The 27,160-nt window shown below is 40.7% G+C and overlaps 1 protein-coding gene across 6 annotated transcripts in view; it reads left to right on the forward strand.

Annotated features, from left to right (window-relative positions):
• USP13 (ubiquitin specific peptidase 13) overlaps positions 1-27,160 on the forward strand; it is a 148,246-nt gene that overhangs the window by 18,591 nt on the left and 102,495 nt on the right. For 4 of the 6 annotated variants that reach the window (XM_065540218.2, XM_074031433.1, XM_005546451.5 and 1 more), the window contains exons 2-3: positions 9,963-10,088; positions 18,716-18,776. In XM_065540218.2, coding sequence (XP_065396290.1) covers positions 9,963-10,088; positions 18,716-18,776 — 187 coding nt within the window. The remainder of the gene's footprint in view (positions 1-9,962; positions 10,089-18,715; positions 18,777-27,160) is intronic. The other 2 variants (XM_045386588.3, XM_065540217.2) reach the window with 1 other exon arrangement.

The following is a 27,160-nucleotide window of genomic DNA, read 5'->3' on the forward strand; positions in this document are numbered from 1 at the left end:
TTTTGTTACCTGCTTTCCTCACCCAAAATTACCATGTGCATATTTTTTCTATCAGTAAATAGTCATCCACAAGTCAATTTCAAATAGCTGAAGAGTGTTACATTTCATGGAGGTACCATAAATTATTAAGCAAATCTGTTCTTGGGCATTTGGGTTGCTTTTTTTTTTTTACAATTACAAGCAGCTCATTTGGTTAATTTTTTTTCCTGTCTGCTCTTTTTTGAGTCAATGTTCTAGAAAATATTGTGTTCTGGTCTTCTTGGCCTTCCTTTTCCAAGGGTGTGTGAGTCACCGTCTTCCCGTGGTGTTAGTATATGATTTGTCCCGGTGTGGATTTGTTGTGACTCCATCTACCTACATTATGTTTCTCTTTGCAGCAATGACCACTTGTTTTCCACAGGAGACACTGTTCTGTAGTTATAAAAACAAGTGTTATGCAGGGACTGTGTTTCCTGAGCGCGTTGCTCACATAAACTCACGCTCCCTTCCTGTCTTCCAGTGGGAAGGCTGGTTGCCAAGAAAACATCATCGTAAACAAAGTTCTCTGAACACCTACCGATTGACAATGTAGTGTATTTTTATTTAAAATGACTGTTCACTTGCTACTCTGAAACATGTTGCAACCTTGACCTTTATATTTGCCACCATTTTAGCATTCTTTTAAACGGCAGGCAATATAAAAATAAGTGACTTTGTCTTTGATGTTACTTCTGAATAGCACATAGAGTGATACGATATAAAGTAGTAAATGAATGGCTTAGGTATATACTGTATGTATATTGAAATGCATTGAAGACAGGATTTTAACAATACATGGGGCTTCTAATGCTGCTCCTTTTTTCTTTTTTCTTTTCTTTTCCTTTTTTTCCGAGAAGGTGTCTTACTCTGTTGCCAGGCTGGAGTGCAATGGTGTGATCTCAGCTCACTGCAATCTCTGCCTCCCGGGTTCAAGCAATTCCCCTGCCTCAGCCTCCTGAGTAGCTAGGACTACAGATGCACACCACCATGCCCGGATAATTTTTTGTATTTTAGTAGAGACAGGGTTTCACCATGTTGGCCAGGATGGACTTGATCTCCTGACCTGCTTCCCAAAGTGCTGGGATCACAAGCGTGAGCCTCCGTGCTCGGCCAATGCTGCTTCTTTCTTACTGTTTGATTGTGGGGCTGGAGAAGTTAAGGGAAATCATTATAGAGCCCTGTGCAGTATTTCGTGACTTTCTTGTGATTTTGGATGTCAAAGTCTTGCATCTTGGTCAAGTTTCTGGTTAGTGCATCATAAAAATGATCATTAGAATCCATTTAGCTTAAGATTGTGCACAGAACTGCACTTTGGTCATTCTGGGCTGGGTGTCCTCTGAGCACAGGAGGCAGGTAGGATCCAAGGTGGGATGGGGGTGCAGAGAAGGCAGCCACTTTCCTGAAGAACCCATGTGAGACTGGCTTGGTTACAGTAGGTGGGAGGGCTGGGGCAGTGGGGTTCAAGTGTCTAGGGTGCTAATAGTGACTTCAGCCAAACAAACCTGAAAAGCTAGAATTTCTGCTGGTGCCTCCAGCTGTTTATCTATGCGTGGCCATGAGTTTTATTTTGAGAATTCCCATTGTTTAGTCATGCCAGAGACTTTAAGTGGAACCTGTGCTGTGAAGCATTTTAAATTCAGATCAGAAGGGCACTGAGGAATAGTTTGAGAGAGAGAGACCAAATAACAAATAGTGAAGACAAAAACTATCATTCATCCTACAAAAGTTTGTTCAGTCCTGCCCTGTAGCAGGTACTGTTTTTGGGATTCAGTGGTGAATATGACACAGTTTTCCTGTCCCATGCCCTGTACCAGGTACTATTTTTAGGATTTAGCAATAAATGATACAATTTTTCTGCCTTCAAGGAGCAAATGTATATTTCAGCTTCTGAAGGTACTGGCGACAAACTGAAGGAAGCTTGGGTTTCCCATAGCGATAGATTTCAATGAGCATGACACTGATTGTGAAATGAAAGCAGATTTAGGGTCAAGGACTGTCAGAACAGGGGCTGAGCTGGGAGATGTGGGAGTAGTTCCTAGGCAGAGACTGACAGAGTGTGGGGTCTGGGAAGCGCCTGCAGTGAGGAGGCATTGATGGGGCTACTGTAAAGGCTGCAGGCCTGACCTCGTGTCCTGAAAGTCTTTTAAATAATGCTTTCCTGGTGGGTGAGACACTCTTAGACTTGGGCCGAGTTCACCTAGCCCTAGACAAGTGCTACCTAAAGTGTGTCAGCTGACTGGGCTGAGAGATGAGTACAGCACTGAGAGTAGTGTTTCGAGATTTTTTTTTTTCTTTTTTTTTTTTTTTTCTTGAGATGGAGTTTTGCCCTTGTTGCCCAGGTTGGAGTGCAATGCCACGATCTTGGCTCACTGCAGCCTCTGCCTCCCGGGTTCAAGTGATTCTCCTGCCTCAGCCTTCCTGAGTAGCTGGGATTACAGGCATGTGCCACTACGCCAGGCTAATTTTGTATTTTTAGTGGAGACAGGGGTTTCTCCATGTTGGCCAGGTTGGTCTCGAACTCCTGACCTCAGGTGATTCGGCCGCCTTGGCCTCCCAAAGTGGTGGGATTAACAGGCGTGAGCCACTGTGCGCGGCCTGTTTTGAGATTTCGATAGCAACTTGACATTGCAGTCAAAGCCAACTGTGTGACCAGTGGATCTGTTTGCCTAGGACATAGACTGGTTTGGGTTTTGTGGAACTTAAGTGTGTAGTAAGACCATATCTGGCTGGGGCTTTGAACTAGCCATGTGCAGTGGGACCACGTATCTTTCCTTAACAAATGAAAACAACACGAAACAAAAAACAAAAATAACCTCATCCATTGTGACAATAGTTGGAGAAGCACCACTCTAGACCAAGCAAGACTCGTTGCACACAATTTATAAATTTGTCTTTTTAAATAATGTTGCAGTATTTTCTTGTGCTTATATCCCTCAATTTCTTAAGTCCTCTATTTGGGGTCATTGCTACATTGTTTTATTATAGATAGTGAATGTGCACAGAACTGCACATTCTGTGCAGAATATTTTTGTACAAATTCGTTTTTCTTTTTTTCTTCTTTTCTCCTTTTGGGCCAAAAGGGAAAATACAGTGTCAAAGGGTCACCTTTTTTTTTTTGCTCTCTTGAAAGGCTGAACTGATTTATATTGTAGGAGAAGATATACGGGTTTTGTCTGTGGCTTCAGGCTGTGCAATTTTAATAGTTTTTACTGGTTTATGAGGCATGTACCTGTGCCTTGGGATGGTTTTATTATGCTTACTTAAGGAGGTTGTGAGGATGTGATGGTTTGATTTTAATATTTTCTCATATTGGAAACCAAATGATCTTTAAAAAAATTCTTTCCCAGCACTTTGGGAGGCCGAGGCGGGAGGATCACGAGGTCAGGAGATCGAGACCATCCTGGCTAACATCCTGTCTCTACTAAAAATACAAAAAATTCACTGGGCATGGTACGCGTGCTTGTAGTCCCAGCTACTTGGGAGGCTGAGGCAGGACAATGGCGTGAACCCGGGAGACGGAGCTTGCAGTGAACCGAGATCGCGCCGTTGCACTCCAGCCTGGGCGACATAGCAAGACTCCATCTCAAAAAAAAAAAAAAAAATTTCTTAAGTTGAACTTGAATGTTGATGACATCTTGTGATTCATCAGTTTTTATATAGTTTGGATACATGCTTTTATTCGCTGTACTTTATGTTTTTCCCCATTATCTTGTCTTTTATTTGTTTCATTATATTTTGTGGTACAAAACATGGTCACTAGTGTTTACATTTTTAAACTAAACTACATCATCTCTGAAGATATCCTTAATTTTTTTGGCCAGAAATTATTTTCCCCTTTAAAAGTGGGCTGAATGTATGATTCTGCTCTTTTTAGTTTTGTAATTGCTTATTTCTTGGATCTATTTGGACCTTATTACCGTGTTTCATTTAAGTTGTAGATCCAGATTAATTTTCTTCTATACTGATGTTAATTTTCCTAGTAGCTTTTATTGGTGGTTCTTTTCCACATTTTTGTATTTCCTGTGATTTGACATATATTAAACAGTTATCTTAGAATGCATATATTTCTGGAGCCTCCATTCTTATGCTACCATTAATTTTTTAAAAAAAATTTCCCCAAAGCTATATAAGTTTTATCTGTAACCTATTTTATTATTATTATTATTATTTTTTGAGACGGAGTCTCGCTCTGTTGCCCAGGCTGGAGTGCAGTGGTGTGTTCTCAGCTCACTGCAACCCCTGCCTCCTGGGTTCAAGCAATTCTCCTGCCTCAGCCTGCTAAGTAGCTGGGACTAGAGGCGTGTGCCGCCACGCCTGGCTAATTTTTATATTTTTAGTAGCGATGAGGTTTCACCATGTTGTCCAGGCTAGTCTGGAACTCCTGACCTCAAGTGATCTGCCCACCTTGGCCTCCCAAATTGCTGGGATTACAGGCTTGAGCCACTGTGCCTGGCCTGTAATCTATTTTAATTTAATAGAGCACTCTACCACCATTACTTTAAAAAAAGTTTTATTTTGTATTCTGCCTGATATGGTTTGGCTGTGTCCCCACCCAAATCTTATCTTGAATTATAGTTTCCATAATCCCCACATGTCGTAGGAGGCACCTGGTGGGAGATAATTGAATCATGGGGTTGGTTACCCCCATCCTGTTCTCATGATAGTGAATGAGTTTTCATGAGATTTGATGGTTTTATGAGGAGCTTTTCCCCCTTTGCTCAGCACTTCTCCTTCCAGCTGCCCTGTGAAGAAGGTGCCTTTCTTTCTCTTTGCCTTCCGCCATGATTTTGTTTCCTGAGGCCTTCTCAGCCACGTGGAACTGTCAGTCAGTTAAACCTCTTTCCTTTATAAATTACCCAGTCTTGGGTGTTTCATTATAGCAGTAAGAGAATGGACTCGTACACTGTCCTTTGATTCTTCCAGTTGCATTTCACCGTCATCTTGCACTTGCCTGATTTCTTGGCTGCCCTTTTGTCCACATGGAGGCATGTGCTTTACCATGCTTCCTTGGCTGGTGATCTTAGTGAGAAGATGGCTGGTTAATGAGAGGATGAGGTTGAGGGTTTGAAACTCTATGAGTCAGGTAGCTTAGCTTGATTGTGGGCTGTATACCATTCTCTGTGCTTTGGTCACAAGGAAATTGGGAGACAGTTATCCACATGACTTTTTATCAGGATTGAAAGAAGCTGTTGGGAGCAGAGGCCATGGGGTGCTGACTCTGTATGTGAAAGACAGTGTATGATAGGACCAATATTTAGACATTAATAGGGCAAGAAAGGAGAAAGCATAGATCATTAGACTGGGGTGTTTGTTCTATATGTGATAGGTTTAGAAGGGTTTTCTGTCTTAATGTTCCCTGAAATTTTAGAACTACTGGTGAGCGCATTGGGCAGGGCCTCCCTGTTAGCATTGGCCCTGTAGAGGGGCACACACTACCTCTGTGGCCAGCCTTGGTGTCCAGTGGAGCAAGCTTGTTGATTTTTTTTTTTCCCTCGCTCTATTGCCCAGGCTGGAGTGCAATGGTGTGATCTCGGCTCACTGCAATCTCCGCCTCCTGGGTTCAAGCAATTCTCTGCCTCAGCCTCCCGAGTAGCTGGATTACAGGCGCCTGCCACCATGCCCAGCTAACTTTTGTATTTTTAGTAGAGACTGAGTTTTACCATGTTGGCCAGGCTGGTCTCGAACTCCTGACCTGAAATGATCCACCCGCCTCTGCCTCCCAAAGTGCTGGAATTACAGGTGTGAGCCACTGTGCCCGGCCACCTGTTGATGTCATAATGAAATCCTTCCTTATCTGGCCATTCCTTTCTGAGTGTCAAAGAATTTTTCTCTTTGATTATGGACTTTGTGACATTATCAAGCAGCTTCAGAAATTGAGAATTCATGTTTGGTATGTTAAATTTCTGGCCGGGTACAGTGGCTCACGCTGTAATCCCAGCACTTTGGGAGGCCGAGGTGGGTGGATCACAAGGTCAGGAGTTGGAGACCAGCGTGGCTAACATGGTGAAACCCCATCTCTCTACTGAAAATACAACATTAGCTGGGTGTCGTGGCGCATGCCTCTAATCCCAGATACTCGAGAGGCTGAGACAGGAGAATCGCTTGAACCCGGGAGGTGGAGGTTGCGGTGAACCAAGATCGTGCCATTGCATTCCAGCCTGGGCAACAAGAACAAAACTCCATGAGAAAATAAAATAAAATAAAATAAATTTCCATCAGATTCCCTAATAAGAAAAAAACCCTTGACAATGAAATTTGGAAAGACTATGATTACTTAAGAAACTATAAACTCTTGGATTATAGAGTATTTCTATATTTTTCTTTAGAAAAATACTGTCCTTGAACATTTTTGTTCTTCTGATTGCGAATTTCTTGGTTCTTCTACTAATTGCCTAGTGTTTTTTTCTGACAGATTAGTATTTGTTACTCCCAGCCTATGTGGCTGTCAGACTCACTTATTCTACCTTCTGCTTGTTTTCCCCAATTATAAAATGATTTGGATAATGAGATAATGATAATTAGCCCATAATATATAATAAACAACATTTATGTATTGTCACATATCACAGAAAGCACTTTGATGTATTTCACCCCCTTTAAATTTCATGCAACTCTGTGTGGTGGAAATTACTGCTATGGCCATGTTTATAGCGGAGAACACTGGAGCTCAGAGCCCCATATGGCAGCCTGCCTTAGGCCAGAGAGCTAGCTGGTGACAGTGCATGACCTCTATTACAAATTCCCTATTTTCCCCAGTAAATCTTCTGGCTCGAATTCATAACATTTTATTGGAAGAGAATGGAACTTTTTTTAAAAATCACAATATGTGATGCTTAATTTAATGGATTTAATGAATAATTGACTATTATAGTGATGCAGTATGTTTTTCTTAAGAGGTCTATCTATCCAAAAAACATGTTTATTTAGAAAACTCTTTTGAAAATATTTACCTAATTTGTTGATTAAATGCATGTAATGTATTGTCTCTAGTTGAAGGACTTTTCTAATTTTATTTAAATGATTTCATGTAAAGGTAGAAAAGTTATCCAGAAACACAAGCTATATTATAATTATAAGCTTTTTTGGATTTTTTTTTTTTGAGACAGGGTCTGTTTCTGTCACCCAGCACGGATGGCACAATCATGGCTCACTGCAACCTTGACCTCCCTGGGTTAAAGTGACCCTCCCACCTCAGCCTCCTAAGTAGCTGGGATTACAGGCTGGGTAATTTCTGTATTTTTTTTTTTTTTTGTAGAGACAGGCTTTCTCCATGTTGCCCAGACTGGTCTTGAACTCCTGGGCTCAAACGATCCACCTGCCTCAGCCTCCCAAAATGCTGGGATTAGATGCTATTTTGAAGTCAAGCATTAAAAATTTCATTTGCAAGTGTTTGTTGCTAATATCTAAAATTGCGGTTGACTTTAGTCTATTAATTTGTAGCGTGTGATTTTGCTAAATTCACTTATTGCTTTTACTAGTTGTTATTTTCACTAGTTTGTGTAGATTTCTTAGAATTTTCCATATGGACAGTATTGTCATTAGGAAATAGAGACCATTTTACTTCTTTCTTTGTGATTTTTATACCTGTTATTTATTTAATTTGCTTATTGCAATGTGTATGCTACAGTAAGAGGCACATACTTGAGTTAATGGTTAAGTGTTCACATTGTGAGAGGACTGTTTATATCCTCACTTAGAAATTCTAGATACAATGTTGGAGAATTTTATTATTAGAAAATTGTTTAAATTAACAATCTTTATTGGAATTTTAAACAATGTTTTGGAATTTTAAATAATTTTATTGGAATTTAAATTTTAAACAAATTTTAAACAATTTTAAACAATTTTTATTGGAATTTAAACAAATTTTAAACAAAATTATTGGAATTTTAAACAATTTTTAAATATATATGTAATAAACATCAATGTTTGTTTTGATATTGTACTTTGTGCTCTACTGAAATGCACTGTAAGGAATTTTGTAAGGTATTTATTGGCAATTTTGTCAGGCATTCAAAAGTTAGTTTTACATTATTTTATTATTATTATTTTTATTATTTGGACAGGTGAGACTAACCATAGCTTAAGAAAATCCTCTTCCTTTGAGGAAAGGATGGCTAATTTTGTAGCTTAAGTTTATAGAAAAGCATGTTAAGCAAAGTGAGAGAAAACAAGAGATGAAATTAAGATAGAAAATCAAGTATCTAAAATTCAAACATATCCTTGACTGTTCATTGTAGCAGTATGTCTTTAACTAAATAATATTATGTGCTTTGAAATGTGGCATGGAGGGATAAAAGGAGAAATAGATTCAACTGTAACACTTCCATGCTGTGTGAACTTGGGTAAGTGACTTATCCTTAGTTTTTTTTTTTTGATACTGTAAAGTAGAAATAACAATACTGTAAAGTAGAAATAACAATAAGCAACTTGCAGTGGTTAGCATTGAAATAATATACATATACATAAGCTGGGCATGGTGGCTCACACCTGTAATCCCAGCACTTTAGGAGGCTGAAGTGGGCAAATTGCTTGAGCCTAGGAGTTCGAAACCAGCCTAGGCAACATGGCAAAACCCTATCTCTACAAAAAATACAAAAATTAACTGGGTATGGTGGCACATGCCTATAGTCCCAGCTACTTGGGAAGCTGAGGTGGGAGGGTCTTGAGCCTAGGAGGTTGAGGCTGCAGTGAGCCAGGATCCTGCCATTACACTCCAGCCTGGGGAACACAGTGAGATGCTGTTGAAACAAACAAACAAACAAACAAACAAACAAAAATAACAAAAAGAGAGAGAGAAAGACAACAATATACTTGAAGCATATCAGACATGCAATAACATGCATTATAAGATTTCATCCTTTATTATGTACTTATTGTTATTACAGATTGAGTATCCCTTATCTGAAATGCTTGGTACTAGAAGTGTTTCAGATTTTTATTTTTTTTGGATCTTGGAATATTTGCATTATATTTACTATTTCAGCATCCCTAATCTGAAAATTAGAACTCCGAAATGCTCCAAAATCTGAAACTTTTTGAACATCAACATGATACTTTAACATAAATGCTCATTGAAGCATTTTAGACTTTTGAATTAGAGATATTCGACCTGTATTTATTTATTACATTTTTTTTTTTTTTTTTCCCGAGACAGAGTCTTACTCTGTCACCCAGGCTGGAGTGCAGTGGCGCTATCTTGGCTCACTGCAACCTCCGCTTCCCAGGTTCAAGCAATTCTCCTGCCTCAGCCTCCTGAGTAGTTGGAACTACAGGCGCCCGCCACCACGCCCGGCTAATTTTTGTATTCTTAGTAGAGATGGGGTTTCATCATGTTGGCCAGGCTGTTCTTGAACTCTTGACCTTGTGATCTGCCTGCCTCGGCCTCCCAAAGTGCTGGGATTACAGGCATGAGTCACTGCGCCCAGCGCTACATTGTTATAGTTTATTCATGAATACTATCAAATATCATGTGTCACCAAAGAAAGGGAACAATATCTTTGAAGAACCCTTTCCTGCTAAAATGACCTAAAACTTTGCATTCCTGGAGACTTGCACCAATGAATGAGGAAGAACGGTGATAAAATATTACAGTGAAAGTTTTGCCAACTTTTTTCTACCTTTCTCTTCCTTTGCCCTATTGTCAGACAAGCATGTTTATTTCCTAGAGCCTCTGAGGATCTCACCTCACTGTGAACGTAGCCAGCATTTGGGAAACGATTGCTCAGTTGTCCATAGGAGCATTTGGAGCCAGGGCTGGGGTGAAACCACTGCTGTGGGTGTCTGTGGAGCTGCCGAAGGGTCATTGATGATGACTGCAGGAGCCTCGGTGGCCCTTTGCCAGGCCTTATCTTCAGCGTTTGCCTTCCTTCCCTTTCCCTCTTTCTGTATCTGACTACTTGGCTAGGTATCCTTGGCTAATGTACTTTTTCTCTTTCTTCTAGAATTCTGAAGGCGGACTCTATGTATGCATGAATACATTTTTGGCCTTTGGAAGGGAACATGTTGAAAGACATTTTCGAAAAACTGGACAGAGTGTATACATGCACCTGAAAAGACATGTCCGAGAGGTGAGAGCCGCACTTTCAGAGAACTGGCCTTGATGTCTTTCCTGTAAGGTTGTCTCAATGTGCTTTCTCACGTGGAGATTTGACCATGCCCACGTAACTTCTGTTTCCCTTTGATGATGAGAAACAAAAACAGCACTGTTTGCAAAATCCAGAGAGTCTCCCAAACCTTATCTTAACCAGTTTTATTTTTCTTCCTCTAAACTTCTGATTGGTGTTTTTAAGAATACATAGGTTGACTAATTGGAAAACAAAAAAACTAGGTTTAAAAATACAGAAAAGTGCAGATACACTCATGGATCCAAAAATCAGGAAAAAAACCCCATTTGAATATTCTTGCTTCAGATTTGTTTTGTTTTGTTTTTTTAGTATAAGAAATAGAGCTTCCTTAAAAATTCAAGTTCCTTTTGTCCCTCTCCCTCACCAGAAGTAACCACCTGCTGTGAACTTTTTCTGTGCCATGCACGCCAGTATGTTTTATTAACAAATGCATATTTAAGAACAAAATATAGTATAACTTTATATGTTTTAAAGATGTAGATAAATGCTATCATACGCCTACCTATAATTCTGTGAAGAGTTTTTCCCCTCAGCATCCAAATGTTTCATTTCTTTTGGGATCTGTCCATGTCGAGATACATCTGGATGTATTCATTTCAATAGTTGTTTGGTTTTTCATCTTATGAGTACCTTGTAATTTATTCTCTTCTCCTACTGATGAACATTTAGATTGTTTCTATTTTTTTGCTACTGTAAAGAATGCAGCAATTAACGTTTTTGTACACTTCTCCTGGGGGTACAAGTGCCAGATTTCTTCAGGAAATAGATCTCTAGATCTGGACAACATGGTTGTGCAGGCTCATGTTATGCTTCTCTTTGTTTTTACTAGATAGTGCCAAGTCTCTCCCCAGAGTGATTGTACCTATTTGCACTCCGATCTGCAATAATTATGATTTCTTGCTTTCCCACACTCTCACCAACCCTTGGTCAGATTTCTGTTTTTGCCAATCTCATGATTATGAAGTGGCATCTGAATATTTGGCACATCTCTTTGTACTTTCTATTCTGTTTTTTTTTTTTCTTGTTGGATTTGCCTATTTATATTTTTGGCCTATTTTCTTTATGGATTTATCTTTTTCTTATAAGTGTGATGAGTTATTTTTACATTCTGGATACCAAACCTTTGTTTGTTACATACTAGATTTCCTTTGAGTTCTGTGCCTTACTAAATTTCTTTTGAGTCTGTGGCTTGTCGTTTTACTTTGTTTATCAATTATTTTGTAGGATAGAAGTTGTAAGTTTTGAATTAGTTAGATTTATTAAACTTTTTGTCTTATGAGTTGTGCTTTTTGTATCTTGTCTAAGAAATTGTTTCCTACCTCAAGGTCATAAAGACATTTTGTACTAGGTTGTTTTCAGTCTGTTTTCACGTTGCTGATAAAGACATACTTAAGACTGGGCAATTTACAAAAGAAAGAGGTTTAATACAGTTCCATGTGGCTGGGGAGGTGTCACAATCATGGTAGAAGGCAAAAAGGAGCAAGTCACATCTTCCGTGGATGGTGGCAGGCAAAGAGAGAGCTTGTGCAGGGAAATTCCCATTTTTTAAACCATCAGATCTCATGAGACTCATTCACTATCATGAGAACAGCGCAGAAAAGACCCGCCCCCATAATTCAGTCACCTCCCACGGGGTTCCTCCCATGACATGGAGGAATTGTGGGACTTACAATTCCAGATGAGATTTGAGTGGGGACACAGCCAAACTATATCACATTTCTTACAGTAGTTTTTACATTTTTATTTAAGTGTGTGTGAATGTGACTGTTTTAACGTTTTAGGTCTTTAATCCATGTATAATTTATTTTTGTATTTGTATGAAGAATGGGAATCTATTTTTTCATATTGATAACTAGTTGTTTTATGATTCATAGAGTAGTACAAACTTTCCCATTGATTTATAGTATCACCCTTTTATTTTTATTTTTATTTATTTATTTTTTGAGACGGAGTCTCTCTCTGTCACCAGGGTGAAGTGCAGTGGCGCGATCTTGACTCACTGCAACCTCGGCCTTCTGGATTCAAGCGATTCTCTTGCCTCAGCCTCCTGAGTAGCTGGGACTACAGGCACGCACCACCATGCCCAGCTGATTTTTATATTTTTGGTAGAGACAGGGTTTCACCATGTTGGCTAGGATGGTCTTGATCTCTTGACCTTATGATCCTCCCCCCTCTGCGTCCCAAAGTGCTGGGATTACAGGCATGAGCCACCGTGCCTGGCAATATCACCCTTTACACACACACACACACACACACACACACACACACACACACACACATTTTGTTTGTTTGTGTTCTGAGACATGCTCTCACTCTGTCACCCAGGCTGGAGTGCAGTGGTGCCACCACGGCTCATTGCAGCTTCAACCTCCTGGGCTCAAGCGATCCTCCCACCTCAGCCCCCCAAGTAGCTGAGACACAGGCATGTGTCACCACATCTGGCTATTTTCTATATTTTTTGTAGAGATAGGGTTTCCCAGGCGACCGTGATGCCCTGTCTCCTGCTCCTGAGCCTAAGCAATCCACTGGCTTGGCTTTCCAAAGTGCTGGGATTACAGCTGAGAGCCACTGTGCCTGGCTACCCTTTTATATTTTAACTTGCCATTCACATTTGGGTCTCTCTTCAGTCTCTCAGTTGTGTTCTGTTGATCTTATTTGTCTATCTCTGCATTGGTGTGGCAAGCCTTGATATCTTTTAGTGCAAGCACTTTTTCCATATTTATTTATTTTTCTTTCTTTTTTTTTTTCTGATGCTGTGGTTGAAGCCATATTTTTTTTTCCAGAATTTTCCTGGGTATTTCTAGGCATTTATTTTTCTATATGGATTATGGAATTAGTTCATCTAGCTTAAAAGTCCTATTTGAGATTTTGATGACAATCACATTGAATTTATAGATTAATCTATAATCCACATCCTTGTTTAAGCTCTATGTTTAAGATTATTGTTTAAGCTCTTTGGTTTTGTCCACTGCTGTGTCCTTAGCACTTAACAGTGCCTTCCATATAGTAGGTGCTTCATAAATATTTATTGAGTAAGTGTTTAACATAGCATACCTCTTTTTTCATGTTTCCATTTTGTCATTCAATAGGTTTTGTAATTTTCTATAAAGGAACTCATATTTTGTTAGATTTTTTTTAGTACCCTATAATTTTTTATTTATTTATTTTTTTATTTTTTTTTACCATTACTGCTATCCTTTATTTTTTACACATTAACTGGTTATTGATGGTATTTGGAAATATTGGAAATATTGTTAATTAATAAATGGTGATTTTATATTTAGCAATGCTATTCAACTTTTACTTTAGTTCTAATAGTTTGTGCACTATTTTGGATCTTCTCAATGGTCAATGCTGATTTGAAGTTTCTCTAATTTCTCACCTTAGCCATCCTAATATAGTCTCTGTTTAAGTTCCTAACAAAGAAGAGGGGGAGAGCAGGAGGAAGAGAATGAAGAAAGGCCAGAAAGTCAGATAAGGCATAAACTCAATGATTAGCTTCAAAATAATTTAATTTTGACTTGGTACTGAATGATTTACACTCACTAATTCTGTTAGGTGGTACATAATAATTCTTGTGAAGTCTGTTTTGTGACATAATACAGTGATGAAATTTTAGAAAACTTAAAAAAAAAAAAAAAAAGAAAGAAAGAAACAGAGGCCCAGAGACTTAGTAACTTGCTCAGGGTCACAAAGTTAGCAGCAGAACTGTGGAATGCTGGTAAACTTGTACAGTTAGCTCTGCCTCTGGAATTTCAACTTAAATGTGTCACTCTCTGACCACAATTTCTACTTGTTTTTGCTCTTTCACTCATTTATTCCTATTTTGATCATTTGTTATAGGTCCTGAAGACCTTCAGGTCCGTGACTTGTTTAGCCTACTTCTCATGATTCATTTCTTTCAACATTCTGTAATCCACAGCACCCTGAACTGACTTTTATTCTCTTGTCCTGCCTCCTTAACTATCCTCCAGAACTCCAAGCAGTTGCTCCATGGGGTCACTATCTACTTCCATGCACAGACTGCTGGAAACCCCACACTATGATGGGTTTGAGACCATGTCACATTTTGGGCCTTTCCTCTTCTATTGCGCCCTCTCACTGCCCGGCAAACCTTCTACTCTGTATCCTGTCCCACTCCCGTGAGTGGCCATTCTGACCTTTGGATGCTTTCCTTAAGCCTTTTCTATACGTTTCTCATCATTCTCAGAAAATTATCTTGACTTGTACTTTGCAGGATAAAAGGGAATGCCTGCACAGGAACTCTCTTAACTTATTCCTTGTGTCCTGGAAGCTCATCTGTAACTAGTTCCACTTTCGATTCCATCTCAGCTGAAAGCTATGTTCTGTGTGTCCTCAGGGTCCTGTTTCCTCCTACCTCAGGAAACTTGCTCCTTCATTAACTCCACTTCCTCTGATATCTCCAGCTTCTCCCTCTTCTGGCTTATTTTCTCCCCACCTTAAAAAAGAACACACCAGGCTGGGCTCAGTGGCTCACACTTATAATCCCAGTGCTCTGGGAGGCCAAGATGGGAGCCTGACTTGAGGACAGGAGTTTGAGACCACCTTGGGCAACACAGTGAGACTCCGTCTTGACAAAAAAATAAAATAATTAGCCTGGAATGTTGGCGCATGCCTTAGTCCCAGCTACTTGGGAGGCTGAGGTGGGAGGAATACTTGAGCCCAGGGATTTCAGGTTACGGAGTGAGCTATTATCAGGCCATTGTACACCTGAGCAACAGAGTGAGACTCTGTCTCTTAAAAAAAACAAAACCAACATCACAAAACCATCTTTCTAATTTGTGTCCTTCTTCAGTCATTGCATTATTTTATTAAAAGCTTCTTTAAAAACTTTTCTGATCTTGTCTGTACTACATCTGCCTCTAAGACTCAACACTGTGGTCTGATCTTGTTAATCCACTAACACTGTCCAGGTTGTCAGTGAGCTCTTAGCTGTCACACTTGGTGGATATGTTTTGGCTCTAGCGTTACTTGACGTTTTGAGTATTTGCATGTTTGAGCTTGTTTTCCTCTGGAACTGTTCCTCTCCTGTTTTCTTTGACACCATTCTTTCTTGGCTTCCTCTTATCCTTTCTCAGTTTTTTCCACCAACACCTCTTCTTTTGTTTACCTCTTAGTTATTGGCATTTCCTAGGATGTCATTTGGCCATCCTGTCTTCTTCCTCAGAAAGATACTTTTCTTCATCAGGGTTATCCATATTTTTGTTTAACCACTTTCTCTAAGCTGATGACATTCAAATTAATCTCTCTCTGGAGGTGAAGATCTGATCATCTTATTCTGATCTGGATTTTTCTACTCCAGCATTTCATAGGTACTTCAACGTCGGTGTGCCCAGACTGAACACCGTATTCTCTTGCTAAAAGGTTTCCTTCCTCTTCAATTCTAGAGACCTAGATATTCTTTGATCTGCTTTCCCTCTGTGTCTTACTGGTGATCTTGTTACCTGGGCTTCCCAAATAGCTCTGAGGTCCACCCTGTCTTCTCCATTCCTGCTGTTCTTATCTGAGTGTTCATTATCCTTAAAAGGACTAGTGCTGACCAGGTGTGGTGGCTCACACCTATATTCCTGGCACTTTGGGAGGCTGAGGCAGGTGGATCACCTGAGGTCGGGAGTTCGGGACCAGCCTGACCAACATGGAGAAACCCCGTCTCTACTAAAAGTACAAAATTATCTGGGCATGGTGGCGCATGCCTGTAGTCCCAGCTACTCAGGAGGCTGAGGCAGGAGAATCGCTTGGACCTGGGAGGCTGAGGTTGCAGTAAGCCGAGATTGCACCATTGCACTCCAGCTTGGGCAACAAGAGTGAAACTCTGTCTCAAAAAAAGGACTAGTGCTGTTGCTTCCTGACTAACCTTCCTTCCCTCAAACTTGCTGCCTTCAATCCCACCCAGTCTGCACACTGCTCCCAGAGCCATCTTTCCAAATGCATATATCTATGGCACACTGCCACTTAAATCTTTGATGTTTCTCCCTCTTCTACAGGATGAAGTCCAAACTCTTTTGCATGTAATTATAAGGTGCTCATGATCTGGAGCCTGCAGCGTTTCTAACCCTCTCTCTTATTCCACCAAGTTTGTGCTCCAGACATAGCAAATCACTTCTCCTTTCTGGAGCACACTGTGATTTTATGCTTTTGTCAGTGCTGTTTTCTCTGTCTAGGATGTCTTACTTCTATCCCCACTCCCCTCTTGCCTGTTTTACTCCCTGTAGTCAGGATATCCATGCATTCATTCATTCATCCATCCATCCATCCATCCATCCATCCATCCATCCATCCATCCATATATCCATCCATCCATCCATCCATCCATCCATCCATCCATCCATCCATATATCCATCCATCCATCCATCCATCCATCCATCCATCCATCCATCTATCCATCCATCCATCCATCCATCCATCCATCCATCCATATATCCATCCATCCATCCATCCATCCATTCATATATCCATCCATCCATCCATCCATCCATATATCCATCCATCCATCCATCCATCCTTATATCCATCCATCCATCCATCCATCCATCCATCCATCCATCCATCCATCCATCCATCCAACAAATATTTACTCAGTAGCTGCTGTATGCCAGGATTGCTGCTGTTCTTACCAGCCCTGCCCACACCCTTATCCTCAGATGAACCGATCATTTCCTCCTTATGATATGATTGTGCCTTTTTTGAATCTTTCTTAGCACTCACCAGAATCTGTGGTATCGTTTGTTTACATATATGCTCCCCTACTATGCTGGCTAGCTCCTTAAAAGATGGAACATGTCTTCATTCAGTTGGCAGTCCGAGCCCCAGCACAGAATCTGACACAGGGGCACAGTCATATTTGCTGATGGAGGAGTTTTATTTTCTCAAACCTTGTTGATTTTGGTTGTTGACTGATGCAGAGGTGATGGTCTTTAGAAGGAGGTTCTACTTTTTTGCAAGTCTAAGATGTGAATCTCACAGTCTGGGACAGGCTCATGTTCTAGCAAGTCTTCGTGCAACCCCTCCTTGTTATCCTTCTGCCATCATGCAGGAAAGGAGGGGGCTGTGAAACTAAAATAATTAAAAGGACACCATAAAATTCTGTAGAGAGATTTCAGGGGACCTCCAGGAGTGATAAAGGTGCTTTGCAATAGGTTTTATTTCATCCCTTTTTGAAGCAGGTAAGTGGAGAGGGGAAGAAAGAGGCTCTGAGATCACAGAGGAGTGATTCTAAGAGAGATGTGCTTTTGGCATCAGTATTTGGAGGGACAGGTTTTTGAGAAAGTGTTCTGTAATGCAGATTCCTAAGATGTGAACTGTAAACCTGTAGTAGAAACTGTAAAAACTTAACGTGAGAATCACAAGGATGAGTCAGCCTTCAAAGTCAACTATTAAAATGTGAGAAAGCAGCCTTAGGACTCATGAGAGGACAAACTGAGAAGCAGAAAATGTGCAGCAAGATCTCGACACCTGTGGCTGCTTGGAATCATGTGGCATTAAACCCACACATCGTGGTCTACTGGAAATGTGCTTTTTCCTAGTAACTGAAAAAACATACACTGTGGAAATACGGTTTTGGCATTATACTTGATTTGAGAGTGAAATATTTTGTGTGAGCATCAGATGAATGGCCTCTTTTGTATTACCACTTGATGGGCATTTTATTTCATTACTGCTGACACGATGCTGGGCCGGGTGTGGTGACTCACGCCTGTAATCCCAGCACTTTGGGAGGCCGAGGCGGGCGGATCACGAGGTCAGGGGTTCAAGACCACTCTGACCAACACAGTGAAACCCTGTCTCTACTAAAATTACTAAAAATTAGCTGGACGTGGTGGCAGGCACTTGTAATCTCAGCTACTTGGGAGGCTGAGGCAGGAGAATCGCTTGAACCCAGGAGGCGAAGGTTGCTGTGACTGAGATTGTGCCAGTGCACTCCAGCCTGGGCAACAATGCAAGACTCCATCTCAAAAAACAAAACAAAACAAAACAAAACAAACAAACAAAAAAGAAAATACACAATGCTTAGGATGACAAACATAGCCACTTGCTGGTGCTCCAAAAATGTTTAGGGAGGTTAGATTGAGACTTCATGTGCCCAGACTATCAATGACTATTGATATTAAGCCTTTTAACAATAGTTGTTAGGCATGCCCAGGGCCAAGCACTAGAGACCCACTGGGTAACCAGGAGAATAAGATCCTCACCTTCTGGAGCCCCATCATCTTTCCTGAGTTTTTCATCGTCAGGCCTGGACTCCTGCCCTCTTGGGAGCAGGTGCTGGTTTGAAGTTTAAGTAATGACTTCACCTTGATCCCTGGTTTCCATTTCTCTTTCCAGAAGTGCTTTCTTTATAACTTAATAAAAATAAGCAGGTGGATAGCATTGCCCTTCACCTACCTGCATTAACCTGGGTCAGTTCCCTTTTATCCTGGAATTGCTAATCTAGATGGAATATTTCTTCTTGGCCTTCTATAAAAACTGGGAACCTCTGAGATGTGCTTTTCCCCCACAAAGATGTTTATTTTATAGGTTGCATTTTAATTATCTTTTGTTTTCTTTTCAGAAGGTAAGAGGGGCGTCTGGTGGAGCGTTACCGAAAAGGAGGAATTCCAAGATTTTTTTAGGTAAATAGTAGCATGCTCAGATTTTGTGTTTGTGTGCGTGTGTGTGTGCATACTCATGTGCATCTTTGATTTGGAGTAATAGGTTGTTTATTGCTGTACAATTTAAGGATGAGAGGCACAAATTTAAAGGCCTGCCTCCACTCTGCGTTTACCTACCAGCGAAGTGTGCTTTTAGCCCTCTTAGTCGGGTTTAGTGCTTTGAAGCAATTATACTTACAGTGAGTAGACAGTAATTATAATTCTGCTTCAGGTCTGTTTATTGCTTACTTTATTTTTAGTTTTTGAGACAGGGTCTGGCTCTCTTGCCCAGGCTGGAGTGCAGTGGCGCCATCTTGGCTCAATGCAACCTGCACCTCCTGGGCTCAAGCCCTTCTCCTAGCTCAGCCTCCCAAGTAGCTGAGACCACAGGCACACATCACCATGACTGGCTAATTTTTTGTGCTTTTTGTAGAGACGGAGTTTCACCATGTTGCCCTGGCTGGTCTTGAACTCCTGAGCTCAAGCGATCCAGCTGCCTTGGTTCGGATATCAGGCGTGAACCACTGCGCCTGGCCAATTTTTTGCTGACTTTAAATAGCTGGCTCTTGCAGTGGCTCACGCCTGTATTCTCAGCACTTTGGGAGGCTGAGGCCGGAGGATTGCTTGTACCCAGGAGTTTGAGATCAGCTTGGGTAACATAAAAAGGCCTTGTCCTTACCAAAAAATTAAAAAATTAGCTGGGTGTGGTGGTGTGTGTCTGTAGCCTCAGTGACTTGGGAGGCTGAGGCAGGAGGATCACTTGAGCCCAGACAGTTGAGGCTGTAGTGAGCTTGACACTGCACTCCAGCCTCAGTGACAGAGTGGGACCCTGTCAATTTTTTTCTTTTTCTTTTTAAAATTAGCCAAACTACAGACTTCATTCAGATTTCATAATTTTTCTCCCACTCATGTCCTTTCTTCGTTACAAGATACAATCCAGGGTTCCGCATTGTGTTTAGTTGTCATGTTTGTTTAATCCTTTCCAGACTCTGATCGTTCTTCAGTTTTTCTTTGTCTTTAATAATTGTGAGACTTTTGAAGAGTGCTGGTCAGTTATTTTGTGGAATAGACCTCAGTTTGGTTTTATCTGATGTTTTCTCATGAAAAATGTGATGTTATGCATTTTTGGAAAGAATCCTACAGAGGTAGCGTGCCCTTCTTAGTGCATGGTATTGGGGTATATGGTGTTGACATGTTGTCATACTGGTGATGTTGAACTTGATCATTGTTAAGGTAGTGTCTGCTGGCCTTCTTTACTGTAAAGTTATAGTGTAATTAAGAAATATTTTGAGAGTGATACTTTGAGACTGTGCTAAATATCTTGTTTCTCCTTAAAGTTTTGCTCACTAATTTTAGCATCAGTGGACCTTGCCTGCAATAATTATGACTCTAGTGTTTGACTAATGGTGATTTGAAAATTTCCCTTATTCAGAAGGGCCAGTTTTGTTTATGCAAATGACTACTGATTTCTAGATCATGTAATTATGGTTATATTAAGCTTCTGATACGGTTTTCTCAAGCGAAAAAGTGGTTTGATAATATTTGACCGAACAAGTTTATTTGCCTAAATGTCTCAGATTATTGTTTGAAAGGATTTGCAAAATTGTTTCCATAGTATGATTTCATTTTTGTAAAAAAATTCTATACATACATACACATATGTATATACAGATATAGATATGTATATGTATATATGCATGCATGTATGAATGTATATCTGTGTGTGTGCACACACTTCTACACACATATACACATGTGTACATATATAACTGGGAGATCAGAAGAGTCTGGAAGAATACTCCAAACTGTTAATAGTAGCTCTTTCCCAGTAATAGGATGGAAGTGATTCCAATTTTCATCTTTTTGCTTCTCTGTATTTAAACTTTTCTATAACAAAGATGCTATTGTGATGAAAACACACATTAATTATTTGAAAAGTAAAGCCATTGAAAACTGCTGTGGAGCTGAGTTTCTTTCCTGGTTTGATTCTCAGTTACTCTGTGTTGGATCCAAACTTGCTGTCTTCTCCTGCTTCTCAGCTCATGCTTTTCTGTACAAGGCTTATCTGCATTTGGTTCTTCTACCTTGGCCAGTCTTCTTTACTTCTCAACCTGCCTTTGGACCACAACCCAATTTAACCAACCAAACCCAAACCAGGCTAGCATGAACCCCAAAGCTGAAGTTATGAATATCTTCTGATGCTTTGGTTATTAGTCTTCCAGCACCTTTGCACTAATATAGATCATATGATTTTGTTTAGATCATATGATTTCATTTGAATTAAGTGACGTCAGCAGGTTCGGCTTGAAGGCAGAACTAACTAAACATTTTGACTTACCATTGTTAATTTTTATTATTTTCTTTGGTGGAATGAAGAAGTTATCTGACCTTGACCTTTAACTTTTGTGTCTTCTTTTCATAAGACCTGGAGGTTTGATTTTTTTTCTAGTGATTATTTTGGTTGTAGAGGATATTGTTATGAAACAGTTTTAGAAATTAATTTGAAAGTTAGCACTGAGGTTTTGTGCTTCAGACTGTGTGGACCCCTTCCTTCCATTCTTCCGTAGGGGACTACCTACCATTTTGTTTCAGTGAGGCTTTTTCTACGGGTTATTCTCTGTGTTCAGGCAAGATTTCATATCTTAGAAAACCACAAGGTGCATCTAGAACTCATGGCCCCAAAAAATTGTCCTATGACTATATTAATTTAAAAAAGAATGCCATTAGCCCCAGATTCCATTTCTCCCTGCTGTTTTATATCCAGGTTCTTTACAAATTTACCTCCTTCATCCCAGTAGGAGTTCTTTCTTTTTCTTTTCTTTTTTTTTTTTGAGACAGGAACTCATTCTGTTGCCCAGGCTGGAGTGCAGTGCACAATCATATCTCACTGCAGCCTCAACCTGCCAGGCTCAAGTGATCCTCATGCCTCAGCCTCCCAAGTAGCTGGGACTACAGGCACACACCACCACACATGTTTAATTAAAAAAAATTTTTTTTAAAGTGATGGGGTCTCACTGTGTTGCCCAGGCTGGTCTTGAACTTCTATGCTCAAACAGTCTTCCAACCTCAGTCTCCCGAAGTGCTGGGATTACATGTGTGTGCTGCTGTGCCTGGCCAGGAAGTTATTTTTTACAGGAATTCATTCTTTGCAAGTTCTGATTTAAAGCCCCCTCAACTGGTGCTTGTTGTCTCCTAGGAACAGGTACTTTTATCTTGACATATTGGTCCCAGCCCTCTGAGTTGATGTGACCTGTAAATTAATTTCAGTGATGGGCTGTGTATTAGGGTTACATCTGGTTTACATAACAGTAAATTTAAAACACTGGTAACTTTGTTTATTTATTTATTTATTTAAGCTGGAGTCTGGCTCTGTCACCCAGGCTGGAGTGCAGTGGCGCGATCTCGGCTCACTACAACCTCCGCCTCCTGAGTTCAAGCAATTCTCCTGCCTCAGCCTCCAAAGTAGCTGGGATTACAGGTGCCCACCGCCATGCCCGGCTAATTTTTGTATTTTTTTTTTTTTTTTTTTTAGTAGAGACGAGGTTTCACCATGTTGGCCAGGCTGGTCTCGAACTCCTGATCTCAGGTGGTCCTCCCACCTTAGCCTGCCAAAGTGCTGGGATTACAGGCATGAGTCACCGCACCTGGCCTATTTATTTTCGAGACAGGGTCTCACTGTGTCACTCAGGCTGGAATGCAGTGGCACAATCGTGGTCACTGCACGCTCAGCCTCCTGCAGGGCTCAAGCGATCCTCCCACCTCAGCCTCCCAAGTAGCTGGAACCACAGGCATGCACCACCACACCTGACTAATTTTTGTATTTTTCTGTGGAGACAGGGTTCTGCCATGTTGCCCAGGCTGGTCTCAAACTGCTGGGCTCAAGTGATCTGCCTGCCTTGGCCTCCCAGAGGCTGGGATTACCGGCCACTGAGCCCCAGCCGATTCTGGTACTTTAAACAAGATAGATGCTTATTTTGCTGTCATGTAGAGGATGCTGGGAAACAGTAAGTGTGGTGATGTGATGGCCTCATGTTCACCAGGGATCTAGGCTGTTACCATATTCCTGCTTAACCCTCCATCCTGGCCCATGATTTCCAACCTCATCATCACCTTACGGTCCATAACGGCTACTGGAACTCCAACCATCACATCCTGATTCTGGAAAGCATGAAAGAGGAAAGGGGAGGCCGGGCGCGATGGCTCAGGCATATAATCCCAGCAGTTTGGGAGGCCAAGGCGGGTGGATCACCTGAGGTCAGGAGTTTGGCAGCTTGGCCAATGTGGTGAAACCCTGTCTCTACTAAAAATATAAAAAATTAGCCGGGCATGGTGGCACATGACTGTAATCCCAGCTACTTGTGAGGCTGAGGCAGGAGAATTGCTTGAACCTGGGAGGCGGAGCTGAGATCGCACCATTGCACTCCAGCCTGGGCAACAAGAGTGAAACTCCATCTCAAAAAAAAAAAAAAAAAAAAAAAAAAAAAAAAGGAAAAAGAAAGAGAAGAGGAGAAAGAGGAAGGACAAAATAGTCTAATCTCCCAGCAGAATCACCTTGCTTTTGTCAGCCTTCTCATAGAGCCCCCAATCAGTTTACACCTCTCTGTCAGAACTTGGTCACGTGGTCACATCTAGCTGCACAGGAGACTGGAAAATAAAGCCCACCAACTGGCTTCACTGAGTAAAGTTTGGGGTCTCTTATTAGGAAGAAGAGGACAGTGGGTATTGAGAGGCAGCTCGTAGCCTCTGCCACAGACTCTCCCTCAAAGGGACGCTGGGATTGTTTCCTCATGGAGAGGAAGATAACTCAGAGCTCTCTTGCAGTTTCTCTGTTATTTTTTGGTTAGGAAGTACTATTTCACTGGTACTGAAATGAAATTACGATGCTGCTTCTTCTGCTTCATGAAACAGATGTAGGTGGCCAATGCTTTATCTTGGATGAAGGTGTTTTCTTCCCATTCATTTGATGACTTTGTGAATAATTCTTTTTCCATCGGCTCAACAGTGACACTGAAACCATTGAATCATTTGGTTACAACCTGCAATTGATTTTACAAGGGAAGCTGAGGCCACTGACTGGTGCCAAATGGCTTCCTGGTGTCCTGAGCACCACCCTGCCCCTCAGTGGTCAAATCACTCTTCCTTCACATTACTTTGATGTTCATTCAAGTGAAATGACCTCAGTACTAGCTTTTGCTGCTATCTTTTTTTAAACCAGCAACGACAATTATTGGTAATTAAAAAATCATTTAAATTCTATCCTTTTAAAACATCTAGGATTACCTCATGGGTAAAGCTTAAAATTGAGAAGTTATAAAGGGCTCTTCATTGAAAATTAAGTTTTTTCCCCTCCCTTCCCTGTATCCTAGCCACTTGGTTACTGCCTCCAGAGACAAATTTTCTGTTTGTACATCTTTGTATATATTGTGTATTCTCTCAGCAATTTTCTATACATAAATAATGCTTTTAGTTTTCTTTTGCCTGTGGTCCCTAGCGAGCCATTAACTCTTTGGCTCCCAAATTGTGTTCTGAGGCAACCTGGAGTGCTGCAGTGAGCTCACCAGGGCACTGGGGGATATTTTAAGTCTCTGAGGGAACATAGTGGCGCTCAAACATTGCATGAACTAAACACAGTATAGTTTTACTATTAGGTTACCCTATATTCCTTCTGATAACTTCATATCTTTGTAAAGCTGGGATTTTTTAGTGGTTTCTGTGGTAAAAGTCAAGCACCGCGTGAAAATCAATGTGAAATGGAAAATAAGGGTGGCAGGGGCTGATCCGATTCAGGGACATTGTGCATTGCCCAACAGCGGCACACATCCCATTAGTGAAGGACTGGGGCTATTTCAGAGTGAAGTATTTTTTCTTTCAACTTATATATTTTGCAAATGGTTAATTAGTTGCTAGAACATAAATACCAAGTTTTTTTGATCTAACTACTAAATAAACAGAACCATAAGGCATTTCTTTTCTTTTTTTGAGATGGAGTCTTGCTCTTGTTGCCCAGGCTGGAGTGAAATGGCATGATCTCGGCTCTGCAACCTCTGCCTCCTGGGTAAAAGCGATTCTCCTCCCTCAGCCTCCTGAGTAGCTGGGATTATGGGCGCCCGCCACCGCGCCTGGCTAATTTTTTTGGATTTTTAGTAGAGACGGGGTTTTGCCATGCTGGCCAGGCTGGTCTCAAACTCCTGACCTTGTGATCCGCCCACCTCGGCCTCCTAAAGTGCTGGGATTATGGGCGTGAGCCACTGTACCTGGCCAGGCATTTCTTTTGGCTTAAGGTTGCTGTGAAAAAATTGCTGGGATGCTTAGGGGTGCTGTGAACCGGGAGAGTTCAGCTAGAAAGGGACACTATTAGGTTGTGTTGTAGAAAGATAACTTGGAAAAATATGAAAGTTGATGAGTTTGGGGTATAAGCTGATATGAAAGAGAGAGTAGAGAAGCGAGGAGGTAAGGGAGTTCTGGATCCTTCAAGAAATACCCTAAGGCTCACAATGTGATTCTGGCCTAATTCCATATATATATATATATATATATATTTATTTATTTCCGATAAAGCTACAAATATGCATAGATATGTAAATAACTGGTAATGCATTTAATTTAAAAAACACCATATGTTTGATACATCATAAAAAACAGTGTTAAATATTTACATCTTTATGGAGTCTGCCCCAGTTTTCACAAATAGCAGTAAAGGAGTTCAGTTCTCTGTGTCTGAAGAGTGGAACTTCCGAGGAGCCACCACTTCACCTCAGAGAATTCCACTTTTTTTGGCTTAGACCAGGTGTTTAAAGTTGCTGAGGAATAGATTGAAAACAGAAAATTTGTGCAAAGTTTCACTAATGGGCCTGTTCAGAAAGTTCACCTGCGCCTCTGATAACCAGAAGGTTCTAATAAATTACATTTTGCAATTTTTTTCTGAAGTGGGTAAAATAATATGTTCTGTACTCAAGAGGCTTTTCCCCTGTACCTTCTTTTGAAGGTAAATAGTTGGTTAGATTTTGCAGCCCTTGGACAGATCGCTTGCCTCCAACAATTAAAGTTAATATGGTCAGCCTGAGAGAACTCTGACCTGGGAATCAGAGCCCTAGCTCTGTGTAGGGACCCTTTCATTCTCTCACTGTTCTCCTTCATAGCTTAGGCATCTTGGGGAAATGGGTAGTCCCAGCCACTTCTCCCAGGGATCTGGGAGGATCATCAGACAAGAGTTTGTATTTATTTATTTATTCTTAAACTTAGAGAAATCTCTCTTGGGTATTGCCACTTAATAGCCACAATAGAAAGTAGCAGCTGGGGAGAAGTTGGGGGTCCCTAGAGTATGGTTACTCTGTAGCTTCTTCAACTAAATATTTTTGGGGTGATGAGACATGATTTAGAGACATGTGGAAATTTTAGGTTATATTTAGGGCTGTGGGATCATGTGTGTTCAGGAGGAACCTTAGATTTGTCCCCTAAAATCAGAATGTAGGTTACCTCTGATGGACTTTTCCCTAATTTGGATTAAGTTTTTTGGGAAAGATCATGCCCCTCTTCCATTCCATTGAATTAAAAATAACAGTAAACTTAAAATAAATGTGAAGAAGCACAACAAAGTTCTGCTTTTCTGCATGACAGCAGTCTTGCTTCCTCTTAAACACGTGAGTCGCCAATTAAAATACAACGCAACTCTTTTGATATTCTTGTTTTGCATGTTGATGTTGTTGACTTCCTGAAGTCCCCATTCACAGACATTTACAGAGTGTGTGGTGTGTGCCGGGCACAGTACAGGGGCTAGGAACATGGGAGTTAAGACTCATTTCCTGCTCTCTGAGTTTACAGTCTAGAGGAATTTGAAGGTGATAACTTCTGAATACTCAGATTTCACAGAAGATCCCCACATGGTACCATGGTCTTGCAGCCAAAGGGAAGGGAAGGCACTTTTGGTTGTGTTAATTGCCAGGAAGAGGGAGAAGGTGATGATGATGATGGTGATGGTGGCTATTTTTTGCAGAGTCCCCTAGTACCTACCAGATCCTACACTAGGGTGCCTTAAAACTTTATCTTGTTTAATCCACTTAACGGTCTTGTGGGGTAGATAATATCTATGGCTTACTCACAAGAAAAAAGAACTTAGAAATAAATTTTCTAGGGTTACATAACTAGCAAATGTCAGAGTGGGATTTTTTTTTTTTTTTTTTTGTATTTTATTTATGCCAGGTAAGATTTGAATTAGCTTTAAATGAGCATGTTTTCTGTGGAAAAGAGATAATATCTTGTATGAGTTGAATCTGCATACAAAAACACAAGATTTATGCTTTGGTTACTTAAAATTGTTAAATATAAATATTATAATAAAGAAAAATTTAAGAATAAAGTTCACTCAT

The sequence above is a fragment of the Macaca fascicularis genome, chromosome 2 (assembly GCF_037993035.2).
Source record: "Macaca fascicularis isolate 582-1 chromosome 2, T2T-MFA8v1.1".
NCBI classification, from domain to species: domain Eukaryota; kingdom Metazoa; phylum Chordata; class Mammalia; order Primates; family Cercopithecidae; genus Macaca; species Macaca fascicularis.